Source organism: Garra rufa, chromosome 16, assembly GCF_049309525.1.
Source record: "Garra rufa chromosome 16, GarRuf1.0, whole genome shotgun sequence".
Classification (NCBI taxonomy): Eukaryota; Metazoa; Chordata; class Actinopteri; order Cypriniformes; family Cyprinidae; genus Garra; species Garra rufa.
Window position 1 is genome coordinate 13,195,730 of NC_133376.1, and position 27,397 is coordinate 13,223,126.

Sequence of the window (27,397 nt, forward strand, 5' to 3'; positions counted from 1 at the left end):
ATATTGAGAAAGATATTGATGTATTTTCCTGTGTTTGTGCACTTGTACATCAATAACTACTTTCTGCTTTCTGCTCCTACCGTTAAATCTCTGAAGGGATGCAGCAGTAATCCAAGAGGCAGACGAGCTTTATTCAACAGCGCTTGAGTCTGGGGAATGTTATTAAGAGTACAGCGAAAAGTGCTGGAAGAGACACGACAGAGACAGAAAGAGAAACTGTTAAACAAAAACAAAGCTGCTTCTCTGTCTGCACCTGTTGTGTGAAACCACAACCTCCTACAAACACAAACGTGTGTCATCTCTCTGCTCTTACTCAGGGCTGCAGTTGACCTTGCGCAGGTCGCTGCTCAGGTTGGGCTCAGGGGGAGGTGCACGTTTGGGAGGAAGGATGTTCCTCTCCTGGAGTAGATTCACGGGTCTCAAGGTTTCAGCCTCCAGTTCAGAAACACCGCCAAGGCCTCCTAACGCTGACGACAGCTCAGACAGAGATGGGAAAGGCTACAAAAACACAAACACAAAACCATTTAACAAACCTCTTTCTGAATAACACAGACTTTCTGAATCAAAAAGTAGTGGAAATACCTGCGCGTATGGCTGGTAGCCTGGTTGGTTGTACCCTCCGTGAGCGGGGGAGGAGTCTGGTTTGGGGGCGGGGTTTTGTTGGTAAGCAGGATGCATGGTTGGATAATTGTATCCGAAGGGTGGAGCTTGTTTGGCGGGAACACCAGAAGGAGGAGCTGCAAGCTCTGATTTGAGAGAGAGAGAGAAAGCATTAGCAAATCATTCAATGGAAATTTGGCTTGGAGATGTCTCGTGAGCACTGTAATGATGTACCCGAGTAACCGCCGCCCTCCAGAGACTCATAACTGTTGGGAACCGGAGAGGCGCTGCCTGTGGTTGTAGACGAGCTGTCTCCTCCTGTGAGAGTTTACAAACACACAGAAAAGAGGGATGAGTGGTTAAGGACTGTTCATATTTGTATGCACACAAATAAATGGCTTTTGAACCATTTCTCCAAATTGTTCGAAATGCAAAAATCATCAGAGGTCTCTGTGTGGCAAACTGTCCTGGAATAATATGCATATTCAGCATTGATCAAAAGTTGAAAGTAATTTTTTACAGCAAAAAACAAATACACTGATCAAGTAAGGATGCATTAAGTAGTCAAAAGTGACAGTAAAGACATTCATAATGTTACAGTTTTTATTTGAAAATGAGTAAGGACTATAAATTCTGATTTCTATATTGCGTATATCAATTTATATCAATATTGTGTTTATTAAATGTTATAGTTTCAGTAATTTTGCTGTGTTTTTAGCTTTGCTTATTTTAGTACATCAAGCTAAACTAAATAAAAATAAATAAACATGAGCTGTCACTAATGCTTATCTTAGGAATCAATTAATCGGTTGCGTATTCTGATGATTAATCGAGTAATAAATACCTGCAGAGGGCGCCAACGGCATGACAATTGTTTTTTCTCTTTACAGCACAATCTAATCCTTGTTTAATATTGACTAAACAGCTTCAATTCAAATGTCCACTTAATCTTTAGTATTTGGCTTTTTCTGTCAGACAGAAATGCTACAGCCACTGTAGTTTCTTGAATAGGTGGACATCAAACGTATATACACACGCACAGAGTGAGATTTTAAGCTTTTATTTTGAAATCGCAATGAACTCTCAGCATAATGAAAAAGCTACTGATGTGTTCTCCTTTGTTTGCCTAGGTTTAAAAATGATTACTCTTACAAATCTGATGAAATGGTGTACGTTGCGTTCCCAGATAAACATTATAATAAACCCAAACTCACAACAATATGCAGAGCTGGAGTTTGAGACGATCCACACATGTAAATGATAACTGTTTGTGTGGAGCAGCATTTACCATGAACAGAGCCTCTCTGAGACGGACGTATGTAACCTACACGTATGTAAATATTTAAAAAGCATATATTAAATCTGCATTGCATACACTTACAATAGATTTGTAGCGTTTGTGAATTGACAATAGCATTACGCTTCATTACAGGGTTCGTACAGATTTAAATTTATTAAACAAATTAAATTCCAGGACTTAAGGACTTTAAGTACATTTTTATTTTCAAGGATTTTGACGTCTTATCTTTCAAATTTCAAATTCTAAAGATGAATAAAAATGCATATGTAAAGTAAAAAAAAAAAAAAAAAAAATTTAAGTTAATTGCCTTTAGGGATTTGTATTTGTGTATACTTTTTCCTTTCTATTGTATTTATAATAGGGCTGCACGATTAATCGTTTTTAAACCGAAATCGCGATTTGAAAGGGTGCGATTTTCAAATCGCAAGAGCTGCGATTATTTCGATTGATTATCAAATGTGGTAACAAGCATATAAGTCGTTTTTGATAGGTCGCTTCATGTGCATATTACGTCTTCATGCTTAAATTACGTTTGATGCAGAGTTTAACCAATAGGGGGTATTTTAACACTGCATGTAGAGACATGCACGGGACGGATTTTTTCAGTCCCGCATCCGCAGAATGTTAATCTCGTTCAGTTCCCGCCTCGACATTCATGTTTTGTCCCGCTCCTGCCCGCATAAAAGTAACCTATATAGTTTTTTTTTCAGTACATCAATTGAATTTACATGAAACAGTTTTGTAACATCTCGTAATTTCACAAAACCCCAGCATAAACGCTCCTGATAAAATATTTGTTATATAGGCTAAGCATCAACATTCACAAACCACTGTTATTCTTAACAGAAGAGCAAGCATGAGCTACTGTGTGTATCCATAGCAGAATGCAAGCAGACAAAGCTAAAGTTGACATCTCAGTTCATATGCGATCTCAGAAAGCTCTAACACAATTAATATTATGCACAATGAATCTTTCACAATGTTTTAATTCGCGAGCACGCAATATTCAGCACTGTGCAAGAATGTTTGAGCAGTGAGTGGATTCTTAAACACCTCTGATGATGACTGCCTATCCTTGTGTTTACTAATCATAGCTGTAAGTTGTATACTAGTTGTTCTTGCTGCTTTTGTGCAATAGATGAATAACAATATTTAGCTTTTTAGATATTTCTATTTTGCGGGGGTCCCGCGAATCATTTTATTTTCCCCCGTCCCGAACAGCCGCACTCGCCCATCAAGTTTTGTCCCGCGCCGCAGTCGGTTGCCTCGGGTCCCGCTATACTCCCGTAGGAGTGCAGGTCTCTACTGCATGTACTGAGCAAATAAGGTTAACGCCATTTGGAAAAGATGAGCGGGAGCAGCGGCTCAACTTCCCAACAAAGTGTCTCTTAATGTAGGTTATCATCAGTGTTTTACTGATGTAAAATTGTTTACAGTGTGTTTGGATTTTAAGATTTAAGGAAGTTTGAGATTTTAATTATATTTTATTATAGAATTTTAATTGTTAATTTTATTTTATTTAAGATACTGTAGTTATTTTCTTAATTTGTCATGATAACTTACAACTTTATTTAAAAAAAGGCAACAATGTTTAAGAGGTTTTAAATAAACAGTAGAACAATGTAGCATACTTTGTGATTATGCTTGGTCTTTCTTTGTTGCTGTTAAAACCACCATATCAAACCTGTAGCTCTTTTATGAAATGGTAGTAAATCGCATTTTAAATCGCAAATCGCAATTTTGATCAGAAAAATCGCAATTAGATTTTTTCTCCAAATCGTGCAGCCCTAATTTATAACTCTACTGTATTGATGTTTTCAATCAGAAAAAAACAAATTCTGATCTAAAACAAGTGATTCTGAACCCGAAATGAATCAGATGATTCGTGAACCCACACCGAAGTCCCGATGTGAATAATGATTTGCCAACCATCATTTTAGATCAGGGCTCAGAGCGCAGATTGTAAATCATTAGATCGGGACTTCAAATCACGTATCGTGAATAATTTAATTTGCAAAAAAATAATAATAATAATAATAAAATAAAATGATTAGCAAAACATGCTTTGAAGTCCCAATCTGAAAGAAATGATTTGCGAACCTGCTCCAAAGTCCTGATCTAAATCAAATTATTCCTGATATGTGCTCCGAAGTCCAAATCTAAATCAAGTGATTCGCAATACGCAATTTGACGTCCCATTTGACGTCCCTGAAACAAAATTATTTGTGATACGCAATCTGATCGGAGCATTTTGAAACACTGACTGAGTGAATCATTTTTGCAACGCAATAGTTCAACTGATTCTGAGTTTCGAAAAGCTCTGTTTCACCCATCACCAAGTGCTTTTTAAAATCATTACAACTCATGTCAATTGAAAATGAATAACTTTAACTTTAATTTTATCTGGATTTTGCTATTGAAACACTTCAAATCAATGATCAGAAGGAACAAGTTTGAATCAATCAGAGTGGTTCCAGTGTAAATGACTCAATTGATTTAAGTTCATCTGTCCTTTTATACGCGTCTTCAGCCATGTTTACACCACACTGGTGTAAGTACTACAGTACTACTGGCTTAGCTCACTGGTTTTTTGACGTTAACTGAAATAAGCAAAAAAGTATGATGTTTTTTTGAATAGCAATTAAAAAAATTAAACACTTATTTTACAGATACATTGTCTTTCGATAATTCAAACACTTTTCAAGTACCTCTTTGGGAATATGGCTATTTTCAAGGGTATTCCAGGCCCTAAATTAAAAAAAAAAATCTAATTCAAGTACTTTAAGCACCTTGTACGAAACATATTGGGCCTAATATTGGGTTTCATGGATTCTTGTCCATGGTATGCGCCACTGTTACTCAACACAGGCAAAATGCAGTCGAGGATTTATCAAAATCCAGTACTCGAATTGTCATATCGTACAGAGAAAAAATCCTAACATACCCACCCAAATCCACACAGAACACACTCTGACAATGTATGCTCTGATGTAATTTAAAACTAAATGTCCCATTTGCACTCTGATATTCAGAGATATTACAGAATCAGGACTCTTAAGAGAAGAAAACAATAATCCTTAACAGAGCTTTACCTAACACTAATCCTCCATAACCCAACTACTGAAACAAGACAAGACCAGAGAGAGAGAGAGGGAGATGGGCCATGATTGGCTAAGCCATGGTTATCCAGTGCTTAATCTGTTACCTCACTGGATCAGCAGCCTGAACTCAAGAATGGATTGAGAATGAAACATCCACTACAGAACATGAAAGTGGACACATGAAATTTTAGTTTGGGTGTATGAAGAAAAGAAATGAAAAAAATCAAAACTACTGTCACTGATTGCAGATCAACCTCAGGGGAAATGAACAAGCAGTCAAGAGAAGCACAACTTCCTTCTGAGATGGTCTACATGCCAAACTCTACGCTAACGCAGCAAGCATCATCCATATAGACCCTTGACTCCCCCTTCGAGTGTAAGAAGTCCAAGTAAGGAGCGGTTTCACTCAGCGAGGATGATGAAACCTCTGGAGATGAATCGGTAGCAGGCTTGGGCATGACACATCCAAACTCCCCATGAGTAAACCCCAACACACTTCATAATGAAAAGCTAAAAATACAATCTGCCCACGACACTCTCACACTCTTCTGTATGAAGCAGAAGCAAACAGGGTTACTAAGATCACCAGTCCATTAACTGGAGACTGAAAAGATGCCAGAACTCATACAGCCAATCTGGAAAACTCTCTTGATCTGGCCAAGTTTGCATTGGCTTCAGAGTTGAATGATGGTATTATGGACTGTGTTGCTACAAAACCTGGCCAAAAACATATTTTAAAACCTCAGTAAATTTAAATAAGCATCATTTATTTGATCAAAAACACAAATCAAATTGTGAAATATTACCATTTAAACAAACTGTTTTCTATTGTAATATATTTTAAAATGTCATTAATTCCTGTGATCAAAGCTGAAATTTCAGCATCATTACTTTAGTCTTCAGTGTCACATGATCCTTCAGAAATCATTAGAATATGCGGATATTAATTATTCATGGTCCTCAATTAATAATAGTTCTTATTTTCAAAGTTTAACGTTTTTGCTACCTAATATTTTTGTGAAAAACATGACATTTTTTTTATTCTTTGATAATTAGAAAGCTCAAAAGAGCACAATTTATTGGAAATAGAAATCTTTTGTAACATTACAAATGCCTTTAATGTCCCTTTTGATCAATTTAATTCATTTGCACTGAAAAAAAAAGTAAAAATTTCTTTCAAAAAATAAAAAGTCAGACTAGTATACACAAACTTTCAAACAGCAGCGTCTCACAGCTTTCACAAAAATAGAGCCGTAAAAGCCGTTTTCAACATTTATAATAATCAAAAATGTTTCTTGAGGAGTAAATCAACATATTAGAATGATTTATAAAGGATCATTTGACACTGAAGACTGAAGTTATGATGCTGAAATTTTAATTCAAAATTTTTAAATATTAAAACAGAAAGAAGTTATTTGAAATTGTAATAAATGTATAATGTGATATTTACTAGGGATGTAACGATATCATCACAATATAAAGTCCATGATATGATATTTATTGTGATATTTAAATAAAAAGACAAATGAAAACTTGTTAAATTTACCATTTGTACATTTTAAAGTTAAATTATTCTATCTAATGCACTTTGAGAGTTCAAAATTAAGAGCTCCAACCCATGAGCTTAACTAAGAAAACTTAAGTCAGAAATATTTCTGATATACTGTCTCAGTCTAAATTACATTCACACTGGTGTTTTAGGAAGCATGAGCATAAGAGCATGTGAATGTGCTTGACAGTGGGCGTGTGACTCTCAGATTATTGCCACGGGGAGTTCGGTTGAAGTAGAGACACATTTCTCATCATTCCTGAAACTGGTTCTGTGAGAAGTGTGTTTTTGATATCCACATTCTGACAACAACTGTTCTTCAGGTCTGAGTATGGGCAGAGAAATAATAGACAGAGAGAGGGGGGAGAGATCAGGGCCCTCAGGGGCCGAACGCTATCAGTGAGTGTGCATGTCTGCACATGATGTTATAGAAGTTTATGTGTGTGCTAAAACAAAAGAATAAGAACAAGAAGAGTAAGAATAAGTTACTAATCAAATGAAATTAGTATTAACAAAATGTATTTGTACTACAAAGGTGGTATTTTCATATGTTGTTTTATGTATGTTTCATATGAAGCTCAAAGGTGGTATGAGTGCAATCAAATTCAGGCTTGTGCACAATTCAGAATTTCAGAATTGGCCGCCATTCAATTCATGAGTTGGAATTTGAATTGAATTGACTCCGCCCCACAGGAAGTCGAATTTGAATTGGAGTTGGAATGACAGGAAGTGGAATTAAATTCATGGCAATTCAAAGACATTCCACACAGTCATACAACAGAAAGGATGTGTTGAATCTCACATACAATTACATTAATTTTGTAATTTAACAGCATAATTTCATTACACATAACTAGTCACTCCTCAACCCTGCATACATTTTGTTCCACAAAATTACAATTCCGATAAATCAAACTTAATTATGTGTTCTGTGACTAGAGCTTTTAACATTCATTGCTGGGGGGGGAACATTTCCTGTTAATGTAATCTGTACAAGTAGTTCAAACTAATATCGTTTATAGAGTATGTAATGAAATCATATCTGACATATATTGTAAAGCTTCATTGCTAAACACTTCACTTATGTATATGAATTTCTTTGAATTTGTATTGAATTGCAATTCTGCTTCCTTTAATTCAAATACGAATTGTAATTCTAGATCCTGTTTTTGACATCAATTCAAATTCAATTCAAATTCAAGAATTGAATTGGAATTTAGGAGTCATTCTCAATTCAATTCTGAATTGTGCACAAGCCTGATCAAATTCCTAAATTCATGTTGAGATTAATGTTTAATATAACATTTTGAATACAGAAATAATAAATGACTTTTAAATAACTGAAAAGATACTTTAAAAATGAATCTAAATCTGCCAGCAAGTGGCGGCAAGTAATTGATTTAATTACTAAATTACATCATTCATTTGATTCGTTCGAACGGCTGATTCATTTAGGAATAAAGTCTTTACGAATGGGAAATTGAATCATTGTTTCACTAGATTTGTTGAAAAAACGCACGTTCACTCATAAACTAAACCACACTGTGTTTTTTGATGACGAAATAGAGCGAAATCAGGCAATAGTGTTATATTCAGACAACGTAAGTCACTTAATATTAACTTGTTTATTTAACTGTTGTATTAAATCAATGTCTCATTTACAAACTCCCTTAAAAATCATTAAAAGCTGTCACTCTTCTTAGATCATCGCAATCTCACAAAGTTCCATTATAATCAATGAAGCTCTCTATACTGCATCAATCTCTTATTTACACTCACTCTACACTTTGTTTTATTAAAGGATTTGCAAGATATGTCCGTGATACATTTCTTAACGTTGAAAAAACACATAGAAACCTTTGAAGCTTTCCTCAGCGAAACACAAATATGCTGATCAGGTCAGTAGCACTTAATATTTTTCCATAGTCGCACGCAGTAGATTTTAGATGCAAATACGACTAAAATGGTCGCACTGTAGAGCCCTGGTATATTGTATTTCAACAGGTTGACCTTCTATGTGGCAAAATGTAACCATGTTATCGCACCAAACTGTATGTTCAAACTTTACCTCCATATGTAAGTAGGGTGATATACACTACCAGTCAAAAGTTTGTGAACAGTAAGATTTTTTGTTTTTAAAGGCACAACATATACATTTTTGCCGCTAGAGAGGCATATTCAATGCAATCTGTCGGGACTCAGAAATCATGTTCATGGATGAGCTAATGTATTAAAGACTTATTAACACACTGTAGCATGAAGCATGGTGAGGCTGAAAGTCTTGGAAACGAAACGAGGCAGCTGGAGTGATTGCTAATCAGTGTTGTTTTCGTCAACGTTGACGATGACGAAATCATTTCGTTGACGCCACTTTTTTTCATGACGATAACGAGACGATGACGAGATAAAAATGGCTCGTTGATGACTAAAACATGACGAGACGTGTGTGAGTTTTCGTTGACGAGATGAGAATAGACGAAAATGTTAGTGGGTGGTCCGTCAGACATTTAAAATGCATGACATTTCAGCTTATTGTGCATGCCAATTAAAACCGAAAAAGTATCTGCCGCTATGGCAAGCCGTTTTAGCATTAAATACTCTTTGCCATATTAGTATGGCAAGCCGTTTTAGCATTCTATTCTTGTTTGGTTACGCCCACCACCTGGCGTGCAGCGCACAACGTGCTCAACACGTCACATTGTTGTCACTCAGACAGACAGACGATTAACCATGATGGCGGCAGTTTGCACACAGGGTGGTCACAAACGGTGAGAGGACCTATAGGTGTATTTCAAATATATGTCTTTTATGTCTAAAACCATTCCTTCATTATTGTAATTATTGGTGAAAATAGTCAATCCGGAAGCTCACATTGTGTTGAACTATAGATCTGCTATTTTCACAACTTATAAATGACACTACCCAACAGCAAAATACTTACTGACCTACATTAATTTGTTAAAAGACTTTTTCCCCTTTTTTGACTAAAACTAGACTAAAACCTTTTTGACTTTTCGTCGACTAAAATTGGACTAAAACTATCACATATAGAAGTGACTAAAATTTGACTAAAACTAATAAGCACTAATAAGACTAAATCCAAGATGGTTGTCAAAAACAACACTGTTGCTAATGAAGGACGAGCACGATACACGGCTCGAAGACAGTGTTGTTTTCGTCAACGATGACGATGACAAAATCATTTCGTTGATGCCACTTTTTTTCATGACGATAACGAGACGATGACGAGATAAAAATGGCTCGTTGATGACTAAAACATGACGAGACGTGTGTGAGTTTTCGTTGACGAGACGAGAATAGACGAAAATGTTAGTGGGTGGTCCGTCAGACGTTTAAAATGCATGACATTTCCGCTTATTGTGCATGCCAATTAAAACTTAAAAAGTATCTGACGCTATGGCAAGCCGTTTTAGCATTAAATACTCTTTGCTATACTAGTATGGCAAGCCGTTTTAGCATTCCATCCTTGTTTGTCTTTTATGTTCTAAAACATTCCTTCATTATTGTAATTATTGGTGAAAATAGTCGATCCCGAAGCTCACATTGTGTTGAACTATAGATCTGCTATTTTCAGAACTTATAAGTGACACTACCCAACAGCAAAATACTTACTGACCTACATTAATTTGTTAAAAGACTACTTTTTTCCCTTTTTTTGACTAAAACTAGACTAAAACCTTTTTGACTTTTCGTCGATTAAAACTAGACTAAAACCTTTTTGACTTTTCGTCGACTAAAATTGGACTAAAACTATCACATATAGAAGTGACTAAAATTTGACTAAAACTAAGAAGCATTTTAGTCCAAAAGACTAAGACTAAATCTAAGATGGTTGTCAAAAACAACACTGCTCGAAGAGCAGTTGAGCTTTTATGATGCCTGTCAACTGCTACAGGATCTTTTGGTTATGCTGTTAAACAGCACTGTTTTATCACACTAGACACATATGAGTGTGTTGAAAGTTCTGTTATAATGCTACTCTCTCTGTTCGTCAGATGTCTAACACTGTGCCCTAACTACACGTGACGCGACAAGATTCCAACGACAAGCAATTTGGCCGTCTACACCAGACGCGACACGACAGAATCACAGTCAATCAGAAGCACACAGAAGTGCACTGCACTCCCAATGAAATGGACAATGGCTAGTTAGGACAAAAACTCAGAACATGGTAAACATACCTTTTATCACATGTCCTGGCATCCAAGTAGTTAGGACGCGGTGTAATAAAATGCATAACATATTAAAGTGTCTTAGTGGTTTCTACGTTTTCTACAAAATAAAACCGAAAAATCTAGGGTGTATGACATCACTGGCAGGCAGGACACTTAAATTGCTTATTTCTTTGGATTTAAACATTCTTCGAAACTTTTGGGATAATGCAAGTACACAAGTCAGCAAAATATGTAACACTGTTCTAGTGGTTTTGGGATATTTTAATAAATTAATAAAGTACATATTGTGCCTTTAAGAAGTCTCTTCTGCTCACCAAGCCTGCATTTATTTGATCCAAAGTACAAAACAGTAAAAAACCCAGTAAAATTCTGAAATATTTTTACTACTTAAAATAACTGCTTTTTATTCAAATATATTTTAAAATGTAGTTTATTCCTGTGATTTTAAAGCTGAATATTTTGCATCATTACTGCAGTCTTCAGTGTCACATGGTCCTTCAGAAATCATTCTAATATGCTGATTTGCTGCTCAAAAAATATTTATTATTATTACTATTATGTTGAAAACAGCTGAGTAGAATTTTTTCAGGTTTCTTTGATGAATAGAAAGTTCAGAAGAACAGCATTTATCTGAAATTGAAATCTTTTGTAACATAATAAATGTCTTTATCATCACTTCTGATCAATTTAAAGCAGCCTTGATAAATAAAGGCATTAACTTCTATAATTTTATTCCACCAAAATATAATACTGACTCAAAGCTTCTGAATGGTTCTGAATTTTAATTCCAGATAAATCTTTAGATCTTTCTATTCATCAGAGAATCAGCTGATTTAAACATTGCTAATAATAATAAAACATTTTCTTGAACAGTAAATCAGCATGTTAGAATGATTTCTGAAGGATTATGTTAATAAAGTTATGATGCTGAAAATGTAGCTTTGCTCATAGGAAAAAAATACATTTTAAAATATATTCAAATAAAAAGCAGTTTTTTTTAAATAGTAAAAATATTTCACAATATTACTGCTTTTGCTGTACTTTGGATCAAATAAATACAGGCTTGGTGAGCAGAAGATAATTCTTAAAAAAAAAAAACTTTTGACTAGTGTATACTAAATAGAAATCTCAACTGTTTGACTGCTTTTATTTAAATAGATTTATTATTAGCAAATGCGATGTAGTAATCCCCTTTAAACGTGTTTGTTTAAACTTGTAGTAGCTCACTGATGGTCATGAGAGAAGTAAGATCAACACACACAACAAGAACACAGACTGTATGAATGTGTGTGTTTATGGGGATTTGTAGACTGCAAGTGAATGAGTAATCATCAAGAAAGAGGCATGAGACTTGAGGAGGAGTTAAAAACAGCAGAACGTGTGTATATTCGTGTACGTGAATCATTTCAAACAGGAGGCGTAGGGATGGAAAAGGAGAAATCTGGGATGGGGGGATGAAGGAACAACAAAGTGAGAAAGGGAGGTGAGTGGAAGAATGAAAAAGCGAAAGCAGACCTGCTTCCTCATCCTCCTCATCCTCTTCCTCATGGTCAGAACTGGATGAGGAGTGATCGCCCGCGGCCGAGCTAACGGCGTTATTCACCCCACGGTCACCGTACAGCAGTCCTGAAATACAGCAACCATCAGAAACAACAGACGGGGTGAGTACAGAAAGAGAGGACGAGAACTGAGCTGGAGTTTGCGATTCTCCTACCCAAATCACACAAGGACACTAACATGACCTGAAAACTAACACACATGGTGTAAGAATGGAAAAAAGCAAAGAATGAGAACTACAAGCAGAAGGATACTGTATGACACACTAGACTCTCTGTTGACACGGAAGAAACAAAGCACATGTTTAGCTACAGAATCATCAGAAGAGGCGAGACCTGGCAGGAATGACACACCAACAATCATAATGACGACTGCAACAACTAATCCGTAAAAACACACAATGAAAAGAGCTGACAATGTCTCTTTACAGCGCTAATACAGTTTTTTCACCAACATGGAAAATTATTTTTTTTTATAACGTGATGGCAAGATGTAAGTCTGCATGAAATCATGTCATGGCTGTGATTTAGTTCAAATCTACATCTGCTCTGATTTTGGGTCACTTTAACATGTATTTGGGAACACAATGTGGAGCAAAAATCTTCAACAAAAAAGAAGCATTAAGAGCTCCCTGCAATTTCACAACAAAATAAAAGCTTGATGGATTAACGATGAAAAATTAAGAATTTAAGAGAGCCTTTCATTTTTGTCTAATTTCACAGTTGTACCGTAAAATAATATTATATATATTTGTTTTACTTTTTATTTAACAGTGAAAAAATACAGTAATAGTACATATTTTGTTTATTTTATTTAATATTATTATTATTATTAATAATTTTTGTCATTTAGATTTATACTCATAACATTATAAATTAATAACATTAATTAATTAAGTCATAAGTACTGTACTTAGTATAATTACTGTAATTTGACAGCAGTACTGTAAAATATATATAAAAAATAATAATTATGTATTAAATTATTTCTTAAATACTTTGCTGTTATTTTACAATGAAATATTAATATTAATAATATTCATTGTAATATTCAAAAGTAATATTTCTTTTTTTATTTTAGTAATAATAATAATAATATGCTAAATAATACATATTATTATTTTACAGTCATAAAAATTAAGCAAATAAAGCACTGTATTTTCACTTACCGTAAAAATGATTATTATTATAATAATATTATTTTTCACTAGATTATTTTACACAATGAAATATTAAAGTAATATTATTTATTTTGTTTAATTTTAATTTTGTAATATTAAGAAGAACAATAATTACTACAATTATTATTATTACTTTAGTCATACTGATTCATACTCAACATTTTTAATTAAGCCATAAGTGCTGTATTGGTGTTGTACATATTACAATTAATACTGCAATTTCACAGTTGTACTTTAAAATAATGTATTAAAAATAACAATTATAAAAATAAAAAAGTAACAAATATATATTTAATTATTTCTTAAATACTTTGTTTTTATTTTAGAGTGAAATATTAATATTAGTCAAATTCAATGTAATATTCAAAAGTAATATTTCTTATTTTCATTTTAGTAATAATAATCATAATATGCTAAATAATAAATATTATTACCAGTTTATAGCCATATCAATATATAATTAAGCAAAAGCATTATTATTACTATTATTTTATTTTTTAAACACTATTTTTATTAAATATTATAAAAGTAATATTACTTATTGTTTAATTTTTATTTTGCAATAATAATAATTATAACAATACAATTATTATTTATCTTAGTCAGATTTATACTCTTTTTTAATTTTTTTTAACTTTTTTAATTAAGCCGTATGTACTATATCAGTTCTGTACTTATTATAATACTGTAATTTTACAGTTGTACTATAACTATAATAAAATTATACATTATTAAATTATTTCTTAACTTCTTTGTTTTTATTTAAGTGAAATATATAATATCGTTAATATTCAATGCAATATTTCTTATTTTACTTTTAGTAATAATAATAATAATATGCTAAATAATAAATATTATTACTTTTTTATAGTATACGATATATAAAATATATATATATTTTTATAGTAACGATATATCAAGCAAACAAAAAGCACAAATTTCATTTACCATAAAAAGAAACATTTTTTTCTTTAACACTAGATTTTTTTTTTTTTTTACATAGAAATCATCATCATTCATACTGATATATAACGATAATATTTTTGGCCAAACTGTGGAGCCTAGCAAACTGGAGCTTTTTTAAATGTATTTTGAATTGTAATTGCGGAAAAAAAAAAAAAAAAAATCACAATTACTTTTTATTTTCAAAAAAATGCAGCCCTGGCAAGATATGTAATAACATGATTTTTTTTAATAAAATGATGAAAAAATGGAAATATGGAAATAATGGACAGACTATAAATATAGTTCAAGTGACAATCAGCAGAAAAGACACACAAATAATGTCAAAGTACAGACTACTGAGAGAAATGAAGCGGCTGACTGTCGGATCATTTGTACCTGGATGGTGTCGTGGTGAGGAATGCACAGAGGTGCCTGGGGTTCCTGAGGGCGGCCTCTTATTATCAGGGCCCTGTGAGTTAGGAGGGCCCGCAGCGTAATGATGGCTCATGGGATTGTGGAGGTTTTGGTCGTAGTGTTGTTGAACTAAAAACACATCAGATAATACACAATCAATCAAATTGATCCAACTGCATTCTCTTGCATGAAAATACATAACGCAATCAAACCGACCTGCGTTCGATTGGCCATTGACAGTGGCTGTTTGGCTGAGAGGCGGGGCTCCATAGCCCGGGTGAGCTGGTGTAGGCGTGGCCCCGAACCCTTGAGAATACTGTTGCAAAGAACTCTGGGTAGGTGGCGGTGGCATTACTGTAGAAACGGGTGGCTGCCCAGCGGTGGTTTGAGACGATCTCAACGTGCCGTACTGGCTGCTCCCAGGGGCTGATGGGTAAGAAACAATGGGGTACAGCGGGGCGCCAAGGTTGCTGCCGCTGGACACTGGCACCAAACTGGGCTGCAGCTGCTGAGTTTGCCCCTGTGAGGGGTGACTATAAGCCTGTCCGTAATATCCAGTGTACGGCGCAGTCTGCTGGAACGACTGTCCCGGGGCGTTTGAGGTTGGGTACTGATGCGTTCCTGGTGGTGCTGGATATGGTGACGGCCCTGAGCTGTTCTGGTAGTAGTCCCCACTGTAGCCTGTGTTCGAAACTGGGGCTTTGCCGGCGGGAGGAGCGCTGTGTCCTGCCATGGTGGGGTAAGCAGCGGGAGGTGCAGAACTATAGTAGCTGGATGCTGAATACATGGCAGGGTACATCTGTCCCGGACCTGGCAAAAACAACAACGTGAATTTGATTTGTGCTTTGCAGATGCAAATGAGATGGAAATGTGACACATAATATCATTAGTGAAAGCACACGTTTTATACAAATTGCCCTTGTGAAATCCAACAGCAGGTGAAACTTGAAATCTGTTTTCATTCTGCTTACAAATATGTAGTGTGATGGTAAAAACACAATACTGAATGACTGCCATTTACATATTTTATGTATTTGTCATATTTAAAAAACCATGTTTACATGGTAACAGGGTTATTATAGTTAACTAAAACCAAAGAAAAACATTTTGGTAACTGGAAATAGACTTAAACTGAGATAAGATACTTAAAAATATATAAATAAATACATTTAATAAATATATTAATTATGTTATATATCTAAGGAATTTAAGTTTATATATTTATATTATATAAAATACAAAAAAAAAAATATTATAAAAATAATTTTATGTTCAAGGCCACAGTTCTATTTTTTATTTAGTTAACGTAGACTAAAACTTAAATCAAGGATAACAACAAGATATATATATATATATATTTTAATATAAAAGCTACATACATACATACACACACACACACACACACACACACACACACACACACACACACACACACACACATATATATTAATATAAAAGCTACATACATACACACACACACACACATATATATATATATATATATATATAATTTTAAATTATAAAATATTCAAAATATTATTAAAAACTACAATATAATACACACACACACACACACACACACACACACACACACACACACACACGTATGTATGTATAATAAAAATGACAAAAACTAAATATACAATTTTTAATTAAGATAAAAATATTCAATACAAATCATAATATGATAGCTAAAACTAAAGATAATGTAGATATATTTAAAAAAAATATGACAAAAACAACAAAATATATACAATTAAGTTATATAAAAATATTCAAAATATTAATAAAAACTATAATATAATAGCTAAAACTAAAGATAATAGACATGGAAATAAAAATGGCAAAATATATATACTATTTTAAATTATATAAAAATATATACAATATATACAAAATATAAATACAACTATAATATAATACAATACAGTATCTAAAACTAAAGATAAAGACATATTAGAAAAATAATAAAAATGACAAAAACCACAAATCATACAAATTTTAAATTATATGAAATTATTCAAAATTTTAATAAAAACTATAATATAATATAATATTTAAAACTTAAGATAACACAGACAGAAAATAAGAAAAATCACAAAAAACAACAAAATGCATACAATTTTAAACTATTACTAAAAACTATAATATAATTTAATATAATATAATATATGTGACCCTGGACCACAAAACCAGTCATAAGTAAGGTATATTTGTAGCAAAAATGATCGATTTTTCTTTTATGCCAAAATTTTTTAGGATATTAACTAAAGATCATGTTCCATGAAGATATTTAGTAAATTTCCTACCGTAAATATATCAAAACTTCATTTCTGATTAGTAATATGCATTGCTAAGAACTTTATTTGGACAACTTTAAAGACTTTATAGATTTTTTTTTTGCAACCTATATCCTAACAAATCATACATTGATGGAAAGAGTATTTATTCAGCTTTTAGATTATGTATAAATCACAATTATCAAAAAAATTATGACACTTATGACTGGTTTTGTGGTCCAGGGTCACATATAATATAATATAAATGTAATATAATATAACATATTATAATATAACCGCTGCAGAGTAATCATAGTACTTTAAAAAATACCATATTAAGAACATGTCCAAATGTCTATTTGCACAGATTTTTCCCTGGTTTTAATACTAGATGGCAATTTGACAACATGCACCTGTCACTCCATACTTAAGGGGGGAAAAAACTGTACAAAGATGTACATTAGAAAATACAAAACAGGTTTTTATTAATTTTATGCAGTTTAACAGTAACTGTAAACATTGTCAAATTATACTAACATGATTTAAAGTACAGCTCACATTCGCATAATCTTTAAAAAGCTTTGGAATAACTGAATTAAAAACATGTTTTAACAACCTAAACAACAAATGTCAGTTATTTGGGATTATTTAGTCATATTTATCATATTATAAGAAGATCTAACGTTACGCCAGATATGCGCAATTATGCGAGCTCAGATTACAACTAATATAACAACGAGACATACGATCAAGACATTGACATATTTAAGTCCCCAGTTCAGATAAGCTAGATGACAACATCTTAATAGGTTAATAACCTGGAGCATCAAGCCTTTAAACGAGAAAAATAACAAGGGAGCTACCTGAACTAAACTAGCCGCTAGCGGGCTAATGACAGGAGATGATAACACACAGACTTTAATCCCCATTAAAACACAACGACAATTGCTCTATGATTTTAAAAACAGGTACAGAAAAATCTATCCGTAATACTGTGCTCTGTAGCGGTCGAAGTCCCCACCCCAAAGACGCAGATGACAGGTGCTTTAGCTCGGCCTCTATTCTCAGGCCTTTAGCTAACGTTAGCTAACCTATCTTAGCTTTTTAAGTTGGATCTGAATAGGGTTTTAGCATTTAGCAAGATAGTTTAGCCATTAGCATTTTAGCCTAACATGTAGCCTTTAGCATTTGAATTTGATATTCGCTTTAGCATGTTAGCTCAGGTGGTTTCGCTTTAATCCCGTACCGTTCTGACAGGGCGCCGCTGTCGCCGCCGCTCCGCCTCCGTTTTGTGTGGAGTTCATGTTGTAATTATTCACGGACGAGTTGGGATTCGCGTAACCCTGTGTGGACATCTCTATCCGAGTGCTTCGAGAGTATAAAAATATAAGACGCTGTCACCAGTTATGGGTCTCCATCGACCTGCCCACAGCTGAGCGGAGGGTCTGACTAACGGTGTTGATCACGGGCCGGCGAATCCAGAGTTCAGCAGCGAACGAACGCAGCGGCAGCCGCGTCACTCACAGCTCTTCAAAATAAAAGTGTTAAAATTAGATAAGATAAAATAAAATAAGATTAAATTGAGTTAAATAAACATAGCGAAGCGCCCGATTTTTTTTTTCGTTAAAAATCAAAGATGTATTTATAGTAACTTACAGGTTTAGAAAACATACAGGTGGTTCATCTGGAGAGGATTGTTGCATCATTACTCCCTGGTAAGAAACTGAATTGACCTTATGCACGGAGCGTTTTTTATAAAGATAAGCCAGCTCGTAAACTTCCGCCGAAGCTCATTTTATATGTGCTATATATTAGGTGGACACTCGTGAGACTCATCTACTGCCTCGTTCTTATCAGAAACTGAGACAAAATATAATTGCAACATTATAAACAATGTTAGCGGCATGAACATTCAGTTTCATATTATTTAACATCATAATTTAAATAGCTAAATAATTTAAATGCGGAGCCTGGCAATCCTGTACTCTCCCTATCTGCATAGTTGTACTTTTAAATGCTGACAGCTAAACACTGTCATAATGTGTTTATGCTAACGTTAGCTAGCTAGCGATATTTCTCTTCAAGGACATCTTAATCATATTTTTGATAATCACTAACTTGCCTTGATAGTCATGAACACATGATCTTGCAATATTTTAAAAGCCTTTATTATTTTCTAACTCTACAGCTGTGAAATAAAATGTACTTCAAGGACTAACTTATCATTCATAAAAACGGCATCGGAAAAAATGACTTTTCACGGAAAACGTCTTTTTTTGGCTAAAATAATATGGAATTACCGCATATAACCAATAGATGGAAGCAGAGGATTATTTATTATGCAGCTGCCTTTCAAACTCCCTCTATTTTCAAGATGTCTTGCTTTTCGATTTATTATAAAATTACTAGTATAATAAATTGTAGTAATTTTACCGCCCTTAAGTATATAGTATAGCAAGTGCAGAAAATCATTAAGCTCACACACAAACAGCCTATAAGGGTGAATTATTTAAATACTAATATAGTTCACTACAAATACGTTCAATATTTATGGTATAATAATTAAATAATGCTCTCAATATGAATCGATAGGAATTTGAAATACTTTATAAAATTGAATCTTTTAAAAATGTAATCTTTTTAGTAATCTTTTTATCTTTTAAGTTTTATCTTGAACTGTAAAATCTATTAAATAGCCTATATTTAACCAACACATACTTGTTACTGCTGTAGTTTTGTTACTCTGTATTTAATCTGAATCATTTAAGCTCTTTTTTTGACATCAGATTGTCAGATGTTGGTCCGGTTATTAGGCCTACTGTCAATCATAGCAATGATGACTCACGCATATTTAGCAGATTTACTCGCGAATTTTTTTAAACTGGTTTTAAACTTAATTTTTTTTAAACATTTGTCATTTTTGAAACGGTATACATGGACGTTTGTTCCTCTTAGAAAAACAACACTTTTCTTCGATTGTGAATGGGTTATGTAGAGAAAACGAATAAAGTATGCATATATTACGGCACAGTACAGTTGACCGGAAATGATTTAGCTGGCTTGACTAAACAAGGAAGTAATCCGTGCATATGGTCAATTAAAGGAGACATTGGAGCTTTATTGTTACATCTGTTTACATTTCTTTAAATTCTGGATAAAATGTAAATATTAACAGCTAAACATGATCGTGTCCTATGCCTATTTACTAGCAATTATAAATTCTTAAAGGAGTAGTTCACTTTCAGAACAAAAATTTACAGATAATGTACTCGCCCCTTTGTCATCCAAGATGTTCATGTCTTTCTTTCTTTAGTCGTAAACAAATTGTTTTTTGAGGAAAACATTTCAGGATTTCTCTCCCCTCACTGTAAAAAGTTTTCACCAGATTCAACTTAAAAACCTAAATTCAGCAGCTGCCTTAAGTTTTTAAGTTAAATCAGCTTAAAACTACAAGTAATTTTAACTTATTAAAATCAAAATTAGTTGATTCAACTTGTAAGTTTAAATGACTTAAGTTGATTTAACTTAACATTTTAAAGGAGCTGCTAAACTTAAGTTTTTAAGTTGAAACTGGTGAAAACTTTTTAGTTTGAACTTCCAAAATGCAGCTTCAAATGGCTCTAAAACGATCCCAGCCGAGGAAAGAAGGGTCTTATCTAGCAAAACGATAGGTTATTTTAAAAAAATACAATTTATATACTTTTTAACCTCAAATGCTCATCTTGTCTAGCTCTGTGTGTACTCTGTTTAGAGATTAAGAAGTATATAAATTGTAAATGTTTTTAGAAAATAACCTATTGTTTCTCTAGATAAGAGCCTTCTTCCTCAGCTGGGATTGTTTAGAGCACTTTGAAGCGGCATTTAAACTGCATTTTGGAAGTTGAAACTCGGGGGCACCATAGAGGTCCATTATATGGAGAGAAATCCTGTAATGTTTTCCTCAAAAGACACCATTTCTTTACGACTGAAGAAAGAAAGACATGAACATCTTGGATGACAAAGGGGTGAGTACATTATCTGTAAATTTTTTGTTTTGAAAGTGCTACTCCTTTAAAGAGATAGTTCACCCAAAAAATGTCAATTCTGTCATTAATTACTCACCCTCATGCTGTTCCAAACCTGTAAGGCCTTCGTTCATCTTTGGAACACAAACTAAGTAACTTTTGATGAATTCTGAGAGCTTTCTGACCCTCCATAGACAACAAATGTCCTTCCACGTTCAAAGTCTAGAAAGGTAGTAAGGACATTGTTAAAATAGTCCATGTGACATCAGTGGTTAAACTGTAATTTTATAAAGCCAAATTGTGCAAAAAAAAAAAAAAAAAAAAAACTTTATTTAACTATTGTTCTCCTCTACATTAGCCTAGCACCAATTTGGAGAGTAGCACGATGGATGCGTATGACTAACTCTGCATGTAAACAATGCATGTGAATTGTGATACTCTGCAAAATGGCAGTAGAGTAACGCAGAGGTGAAGAATTGTTGAATAAAGTCATTATTTTTGTTTTCTTTTTGTGCGCAAGAAGTATTCTCATAGCTTCATAAAATTACGATTGAACCATGTCACATGGACTATTTTAACAATGTCCTTATTTTCTTTTCTGGGTCTTGAACGTGTCAGTTGCGTTGCTGTCTATGCAGGATCAGAAGGCTCTTGGATTTCATTAAAAATATCTTAATTTGTGTTCCGAAGATGAACGAAGGTCTTACGGGTTTGCAACAGCATGAGGGTGAGTAATTAATGACAGAATTTTAATTTTGGGTGAACTATCCCTTTAAGTGGTACAGTTTATTGACATTTTCCTCACATTTATTAATAGAGCATTTTGTACAAATTAGCTTCACAGTAATAATAAACATGATTCAACAATTCCAATCCAATTTACATCAGAAATAAATTTGTTTAATTTTAAGTAATGAAAATCAATAATGAAATTGATTCAATTCATCTATAAAGCAGGAGACAATAATGCCATTATTTAGCTCAGTTCAGATTCAGTGTTAATTTATTTCAGTCTCAATAAATTATAAAATTACTTCAGATTCAGTCATTCAATTCAGTTCTTTGAAGTCAGGTCAAGCACCTTTATTTATACAGCAGTTTTTACAATACAGATTGTGTCAATGCAGCTTTACAGTATTAAAAAGAGAACCCTGGGTATTATGACATGTATGGCTTAATATAATGTGTCTCTTATTGAAATATGTAGCTAAAAAAATTCTATTAATTAAAAAATTTGCATCGTTTTATATATTTGGGACAATGGGGGCACCATTATGATGTGCACACCGTGAGCTACTGCCGCTATCTGTTGCTATTTTTACCCAGCTCTGAAAATAAAATACTGATACGGTGACCACAGCTACTAAAATTGCTTACAGGTGGCAATGGTTTTAAGTGTAGGCTTAAACAAATGTTGTACCATCAATTTTCCCCACAAGGAGTCTAAATGCTCCGGATATCGAGTGAAATCCGAGCTGAGAAACTTCTTTAGTGGCTGCAACATCATGACAAGCGTCGGCATGTTCACATCCTGCCAGGATGGCATCTAGCATTTCTTGTCTCTGCTGTTTGTAAGCTCTTTCAGTAGCTGTGGTTGACTAAAAGCCTCAAAGGCATCAGGGCTAAAGTGAAGAGAACAAAGACGTGGGTCTTTAGGAAGTTTTATTTGTCCACACAGGCATCTTCCCATTCTTTCCTCCTCTTCTTATCGCTATAAAGCAGTGAAGACTTACATCACTCCTCTTGTTGCCCTTCGACTGAAAATTAGGCCTACAACCAATAGCTGCACAATGTGGCATTGTATCAGAATTGTATTTTATGAGTTGTGTAGCGGTAAAATAGCAACAGTTAAGTTAAATAACATAAGTCTTTCATGGGTGTTCTGCTACATATTTCAGTTAGAGAAATCATTTAAGTTATATTAAGCCATACAATTCTTAATAATTCTCTTTAAACAGGAAGTTAGTGTGTTGATAAAGGAAGAGGACAATTAGTAAACACTCAATTTTCTGTTAAAGTCAGTTCATCATTCTGTGATTCAGAGATTCAGTGATGTTCAAATTGTATCTAGGATATGTCCCAAAAGGGATATTCAGTATAAAATTAGGATATTTGACAATGATGAAATAATAATATTCAGAAAGGGATCTATGACTTCTGGAAGCACTATTTTAATAAAGTAGTTCATAATAGAGACATGCGCGGGACAGATTTTTCCGTCCCGCTCCCGCAAGATTGTGTCCTGCGCCCATCCGCTCCCGCAAAAATATATGTTATCTCGTCCCGCTCCCGCCCGCGAAATTCATGTTTTGTCCCGCTGCTGCCCGCATAAAATGAACCTATATAGATTTTTTCAGCACTGTACATCGATTGAATTTACATGAAACAGTTCTGTAACATCTGGTAAGTTCCACTAGACCCCAGCATGAACACTCTGGATAAAAGATTTGTTATTTAGGCTAAGCATCAATCATTCAAACATTCACAAACCACTGTTATTCTTAACAAAAAAGCAAACATGAGCTACTGCGTGCATCCACGGCAGAATGTAAACAAACAAAGCTCCTTTAAAGCAGCGGTCGCACTCTCATAAAGCTCGTATAACACAATGGATATTATGCACAATTAATCTTTCATAAATGTCTACACTTTGTGTGTTGCAATTCGTAAGCACGCAATATTGAGCACCAGAAGCAGCAGATGGCTCACACTGCAAACAAGTTTTAAATCGAAACTGCGTATTCTCGCGCTTACTAAATATATTTATGTTGTTCTTGCTGCTTTTGTGCAAAAGATGAACAACAATTTTTTGTTTTTATATCTTTTATGTTTAAATATTTATATTTTGCGGGCATTTTATTTTCACGCACCCCGCACACACACGAGTCTCTACCCGCCCGCACCTGCACTTGCCCATCCTGCGGGATTCATAATGAAAAGTGATGTGCTGTTTGAAAATGGGTGCTGTCACCACCTGTTTAGGCTTTATTTTTCATTAATTTAGCTACTGTGTTGAATAAATACCTGGGTTTGTGTTCTTCTAAAAGAGACAAAAAGTAATCAGATCTAGCTGTTTTTAAATCTTTTCTGTAGGAGAGAGTACTTTCCCTCCTTGCAATGCTGCGCTTCCTTTTCTGGGCTGCTCTCTTTAGGGCATGAGTGTGCTCGTTATACCAAGGTGTTGGACTGTTTTCCTTATCTCCGTTAAGGAGCAACAGTATTGTTAGATTTTGCTGTATTTGGCTAAGCAGTGGTTTGGGTGGCTCGCCAATGTATTAGATTTCTCTAATACATAAAATAAGTAAGCTTGACCAGAGTTCTTGTGAGGAGAAGAATTTATTGATGGTAGCAGTGTAGCAGGTCTTCAACAGCGATGTTAGCTTGTCGGTCTTCAAGCATCTTAACCCGTGTAAGGGTCCTAGCTTCACCCTAAGTTCTCTGTAGCTTCTGCATAGCTTCTCCCAAAGTTCTGTCTGTAAGACAGTGCTTTATACCTAAAGACAAATGGCTACAAACAATAGACACTGTTAGGACCTCCCGCTGGAGATCCTGCAATCTACATGAAGTTGTTCCTTTGTTATAGACCATTTGGTTAACACCTTTACAGAGACAGTTCCTGTTGATTGCATCTGGGGCACAGTCACAATGTAAATGCATCTGACTAAACTACATACAATCTTTCAGTATCGAAAGTGTTAGAGAGTATCTAAAGAGACATTCTATAGTTTCTGTTACGTCATCAAGTTTTTTCTGACAAGACAGAGCAGGTTACTTCAAGTATGAAATAGTCTCAACTTTAAATTGTTCTAATTTTTAAAAGAAATTTATACAATTAATACCATTTTGTGACTCTTTAATGTGTCATGACAGTTTACTGTATTGCCTTATTGACCTTACTGATCGTTTTTTCATATGAACTTAAGAACGAAATAAACCTGAATGAAAATCAGAACGTATTTTATTTTGACCATGGAAAGACGTCAATACACACAATTTTTTAAGTTTAAGTCCACCAAAGTTAATCTACTCTCCTGTCTGATTTGTTTGTTAGACAGTATGGTGGATTCTGCATTATGTTTGGTCAGATCGCATGTCAATCAAGCTAAAAGTCAGGGTGATTATTTACAAAGCAGTCTTTTGTGCTAGAAGGTTCTACCACAAATTGTTTTTTTGTTTTAAACTGATAATATTTTCTGAATATTAGTCATCTTTCAAAGGCGACAGTTGCAGTAAACATTGAATAACATTCCCTCCTGCTCACATGGTGTGTAAGGAATGTTTTAGAAATGAACCTCCTTTTGACTTGTGATCCAGTTAAACTAAAATCTGAATACTTTGTTTCTGCATGCAGAGGTCAAGCATGTCTCCTGAAATTATTACAGCCTAATTTATTTATCCAAAGCATAGGCTATATTCAGATGACAGAAAGGGGAATTTAGTTACTCATAAATAACACAACAGAGGAATTTCATTAGTGTCTGTGACTAATCATAAGTAATAGCACCACACAGATTGACTAATTACTCCAATCCATTGCGTTAAATGTCTTATTCAAGTCATATTAGTCATAGTCCGGACATACAGACCAGTGCAACCAGGTTTGGGACTGAAATTACCATACTTGATGGTGTTTGTTAAATTATTGATCTTTACAACAGCATCAGTGACCATATTTTAGACCAGATAGTATTCATAGTGAAAAGTTATATTTTAGGCTCATATTTGCTTATTTGGGGTTATAGTTATATCATGATGTATTATTTATCATTTCTACTGATGACTTCTGAGTAATAAAAACCACTCCCTTTTGCCATAAAAACAACGCTCTGTGTCTGTGCTGCAGGCAAATATCACTCATATAACAGCAGTAAACTAAGATTACTAGGCAGCGACAGGAAGGAGTGATTGACAAAGCTGGATGGAAAATAACCGGCTCTGAATCTGTTACGAGCGCTTGATTCAAGATTGCTCAATGTTCCTTCCATGTTACCAGAGAATTATTTAAGTCATACTGGCAGCATATGTAACAACCACACTGCAAGAGCAACCACTTCTTCAATCTGACTATCAGTCAGTTTTATAAATAAGTTAAAGTCAAAAGTTTACATACACCTTGCAGAATCTGCAAAATGTTGATTATTTTACCAAAATAAGAGGGATCATACAAAATGCATGATATTTTTTTATTTAGTACGGACCTGAATAATATATTTTACATAAAAGTTGTTTACATATAGTCCTGTCCACAAGAGAAAATAATAGTTTAATTTATAAAATGACCCTGTTTAAAAGTTTACACACACTTGATTCTTAATACTGTGTTGTCACCAGAATGATCCACAGCTGTGTTTTTTTGTTTGTTTAGTGATAGTTGTTCGTAAGTTCCTTATTTGTCCTGAACAGTTAAACTGGTCGCTGTTCTTGAGAAAAAATCCTTTAGGTAACACAAATACTTTGGTTTTTTAACATTTTTGTGTATTTGAACCCTGACTGTATGATTTTGAGATCCATCTTTTCACACTTTACAGAGAGTTCAAACACTCACTGATGCTTCAGAAGGAAAAACAGTGCATTAAGAGCCAGGGGGTGAAAATTTTGAAGATCAGGGTCAGTTTAACTTATCTTGTCTTCTGGGAAACATGTAAGTATCTTCTGTGGCTTCTAAAAGGCAGTACTAAACGAAAAAAAAAATTATATTTAGGCAAAATAAGAAAAATGTATACATCTCCATTCTGTTCAAAAGTTTACACCCCCAGCTCTTAATGCATCGTTTTTCCTTTCGAAGCATCAGTGGGCGTTTGAACCTTCTGTAATAGTCGCATATGAGTCCCTCAGTTGTCCTCAGTGTGAAAAGATGGATCTCAAAACCATACAGTCATTGTTGGAAAGGGTTCAACAACACAAAAATGCTGAAGAACCAAAGAATTTGTGGGATTTAAAGGATTTTTCTGAAGAACAGCTGGAGGTTTAACTGTTCAGGACAAACAAGACATTCATAAACAACTATCACAAAAAACAGCTTTGTATCATTCAGGTAACAACACAGTATTAAGAATCAAGTGTATGTAAACTTTTGAACAGAGTCATTTTTATAAATTAAACTATTAATTTCTCTTGTGGACTATATGGAAACGTCTTTTATGTGAAATATTATATTTAGGTCAGTACTAAATAAAAACATTTTAACCATTTTGTATGATCCATCTTATATAACATTTTGCAGATTCTCCAAGATGTATGTAAAGTGTATGAAAGAAACAAACTCAAGCAAA

General features: G+C 34.0%; 1 protein-coding gene across 2 annotated transcripts in view; it reads right to left on the reverse strand.

The window, feature by feature from the left end:
* sec24b (SEC24 homolog B, COPII coat complex component) overlaps positions 1-18,619 on the reverse strand; it is a 34,630-nt gene extending 16,011 nt beyond the window's left edge. Inside the window, exons 1-8 of one of the 2 annotated variants that reach the window (XM_073820273.1) lie at positions 18,368-18,619; positions 15,059-15,652; positions 14,825-14,971; positions 12,262-12,372; positions 835-918; positions 583-746; positions 314-498; positions 81-183 (exon numbers count right to left, since the gene is read on the reverse strand). In XM_073820273.1, coding sequence (XP_073676374.1) covers positions 81-183; positions 314-498; positions 583-746; positions 835-918; positions 12,262-12,372; positions 14,825-14,971; positions 15,059-15,652; positions 18,368-18,476 — 1,497 coding nt within the window. In that variant the 5' untranslated portion in view covers positions 18,477-18,619. The remainder of the gene's footprint in view (positions 1-80; positions 184-313; positions 499-582; positions 747-834; positions 919-12,261; positions 12,373-14,824; positions 14,972-15,058; positions 15,653-18,367) is intronic. The other variant, XM_073820274.1, reaches the window with a different exon arrangement.
* Between the last annotated feature and the right edge of the window lie 8,778 nt (positions 18,620-27,397).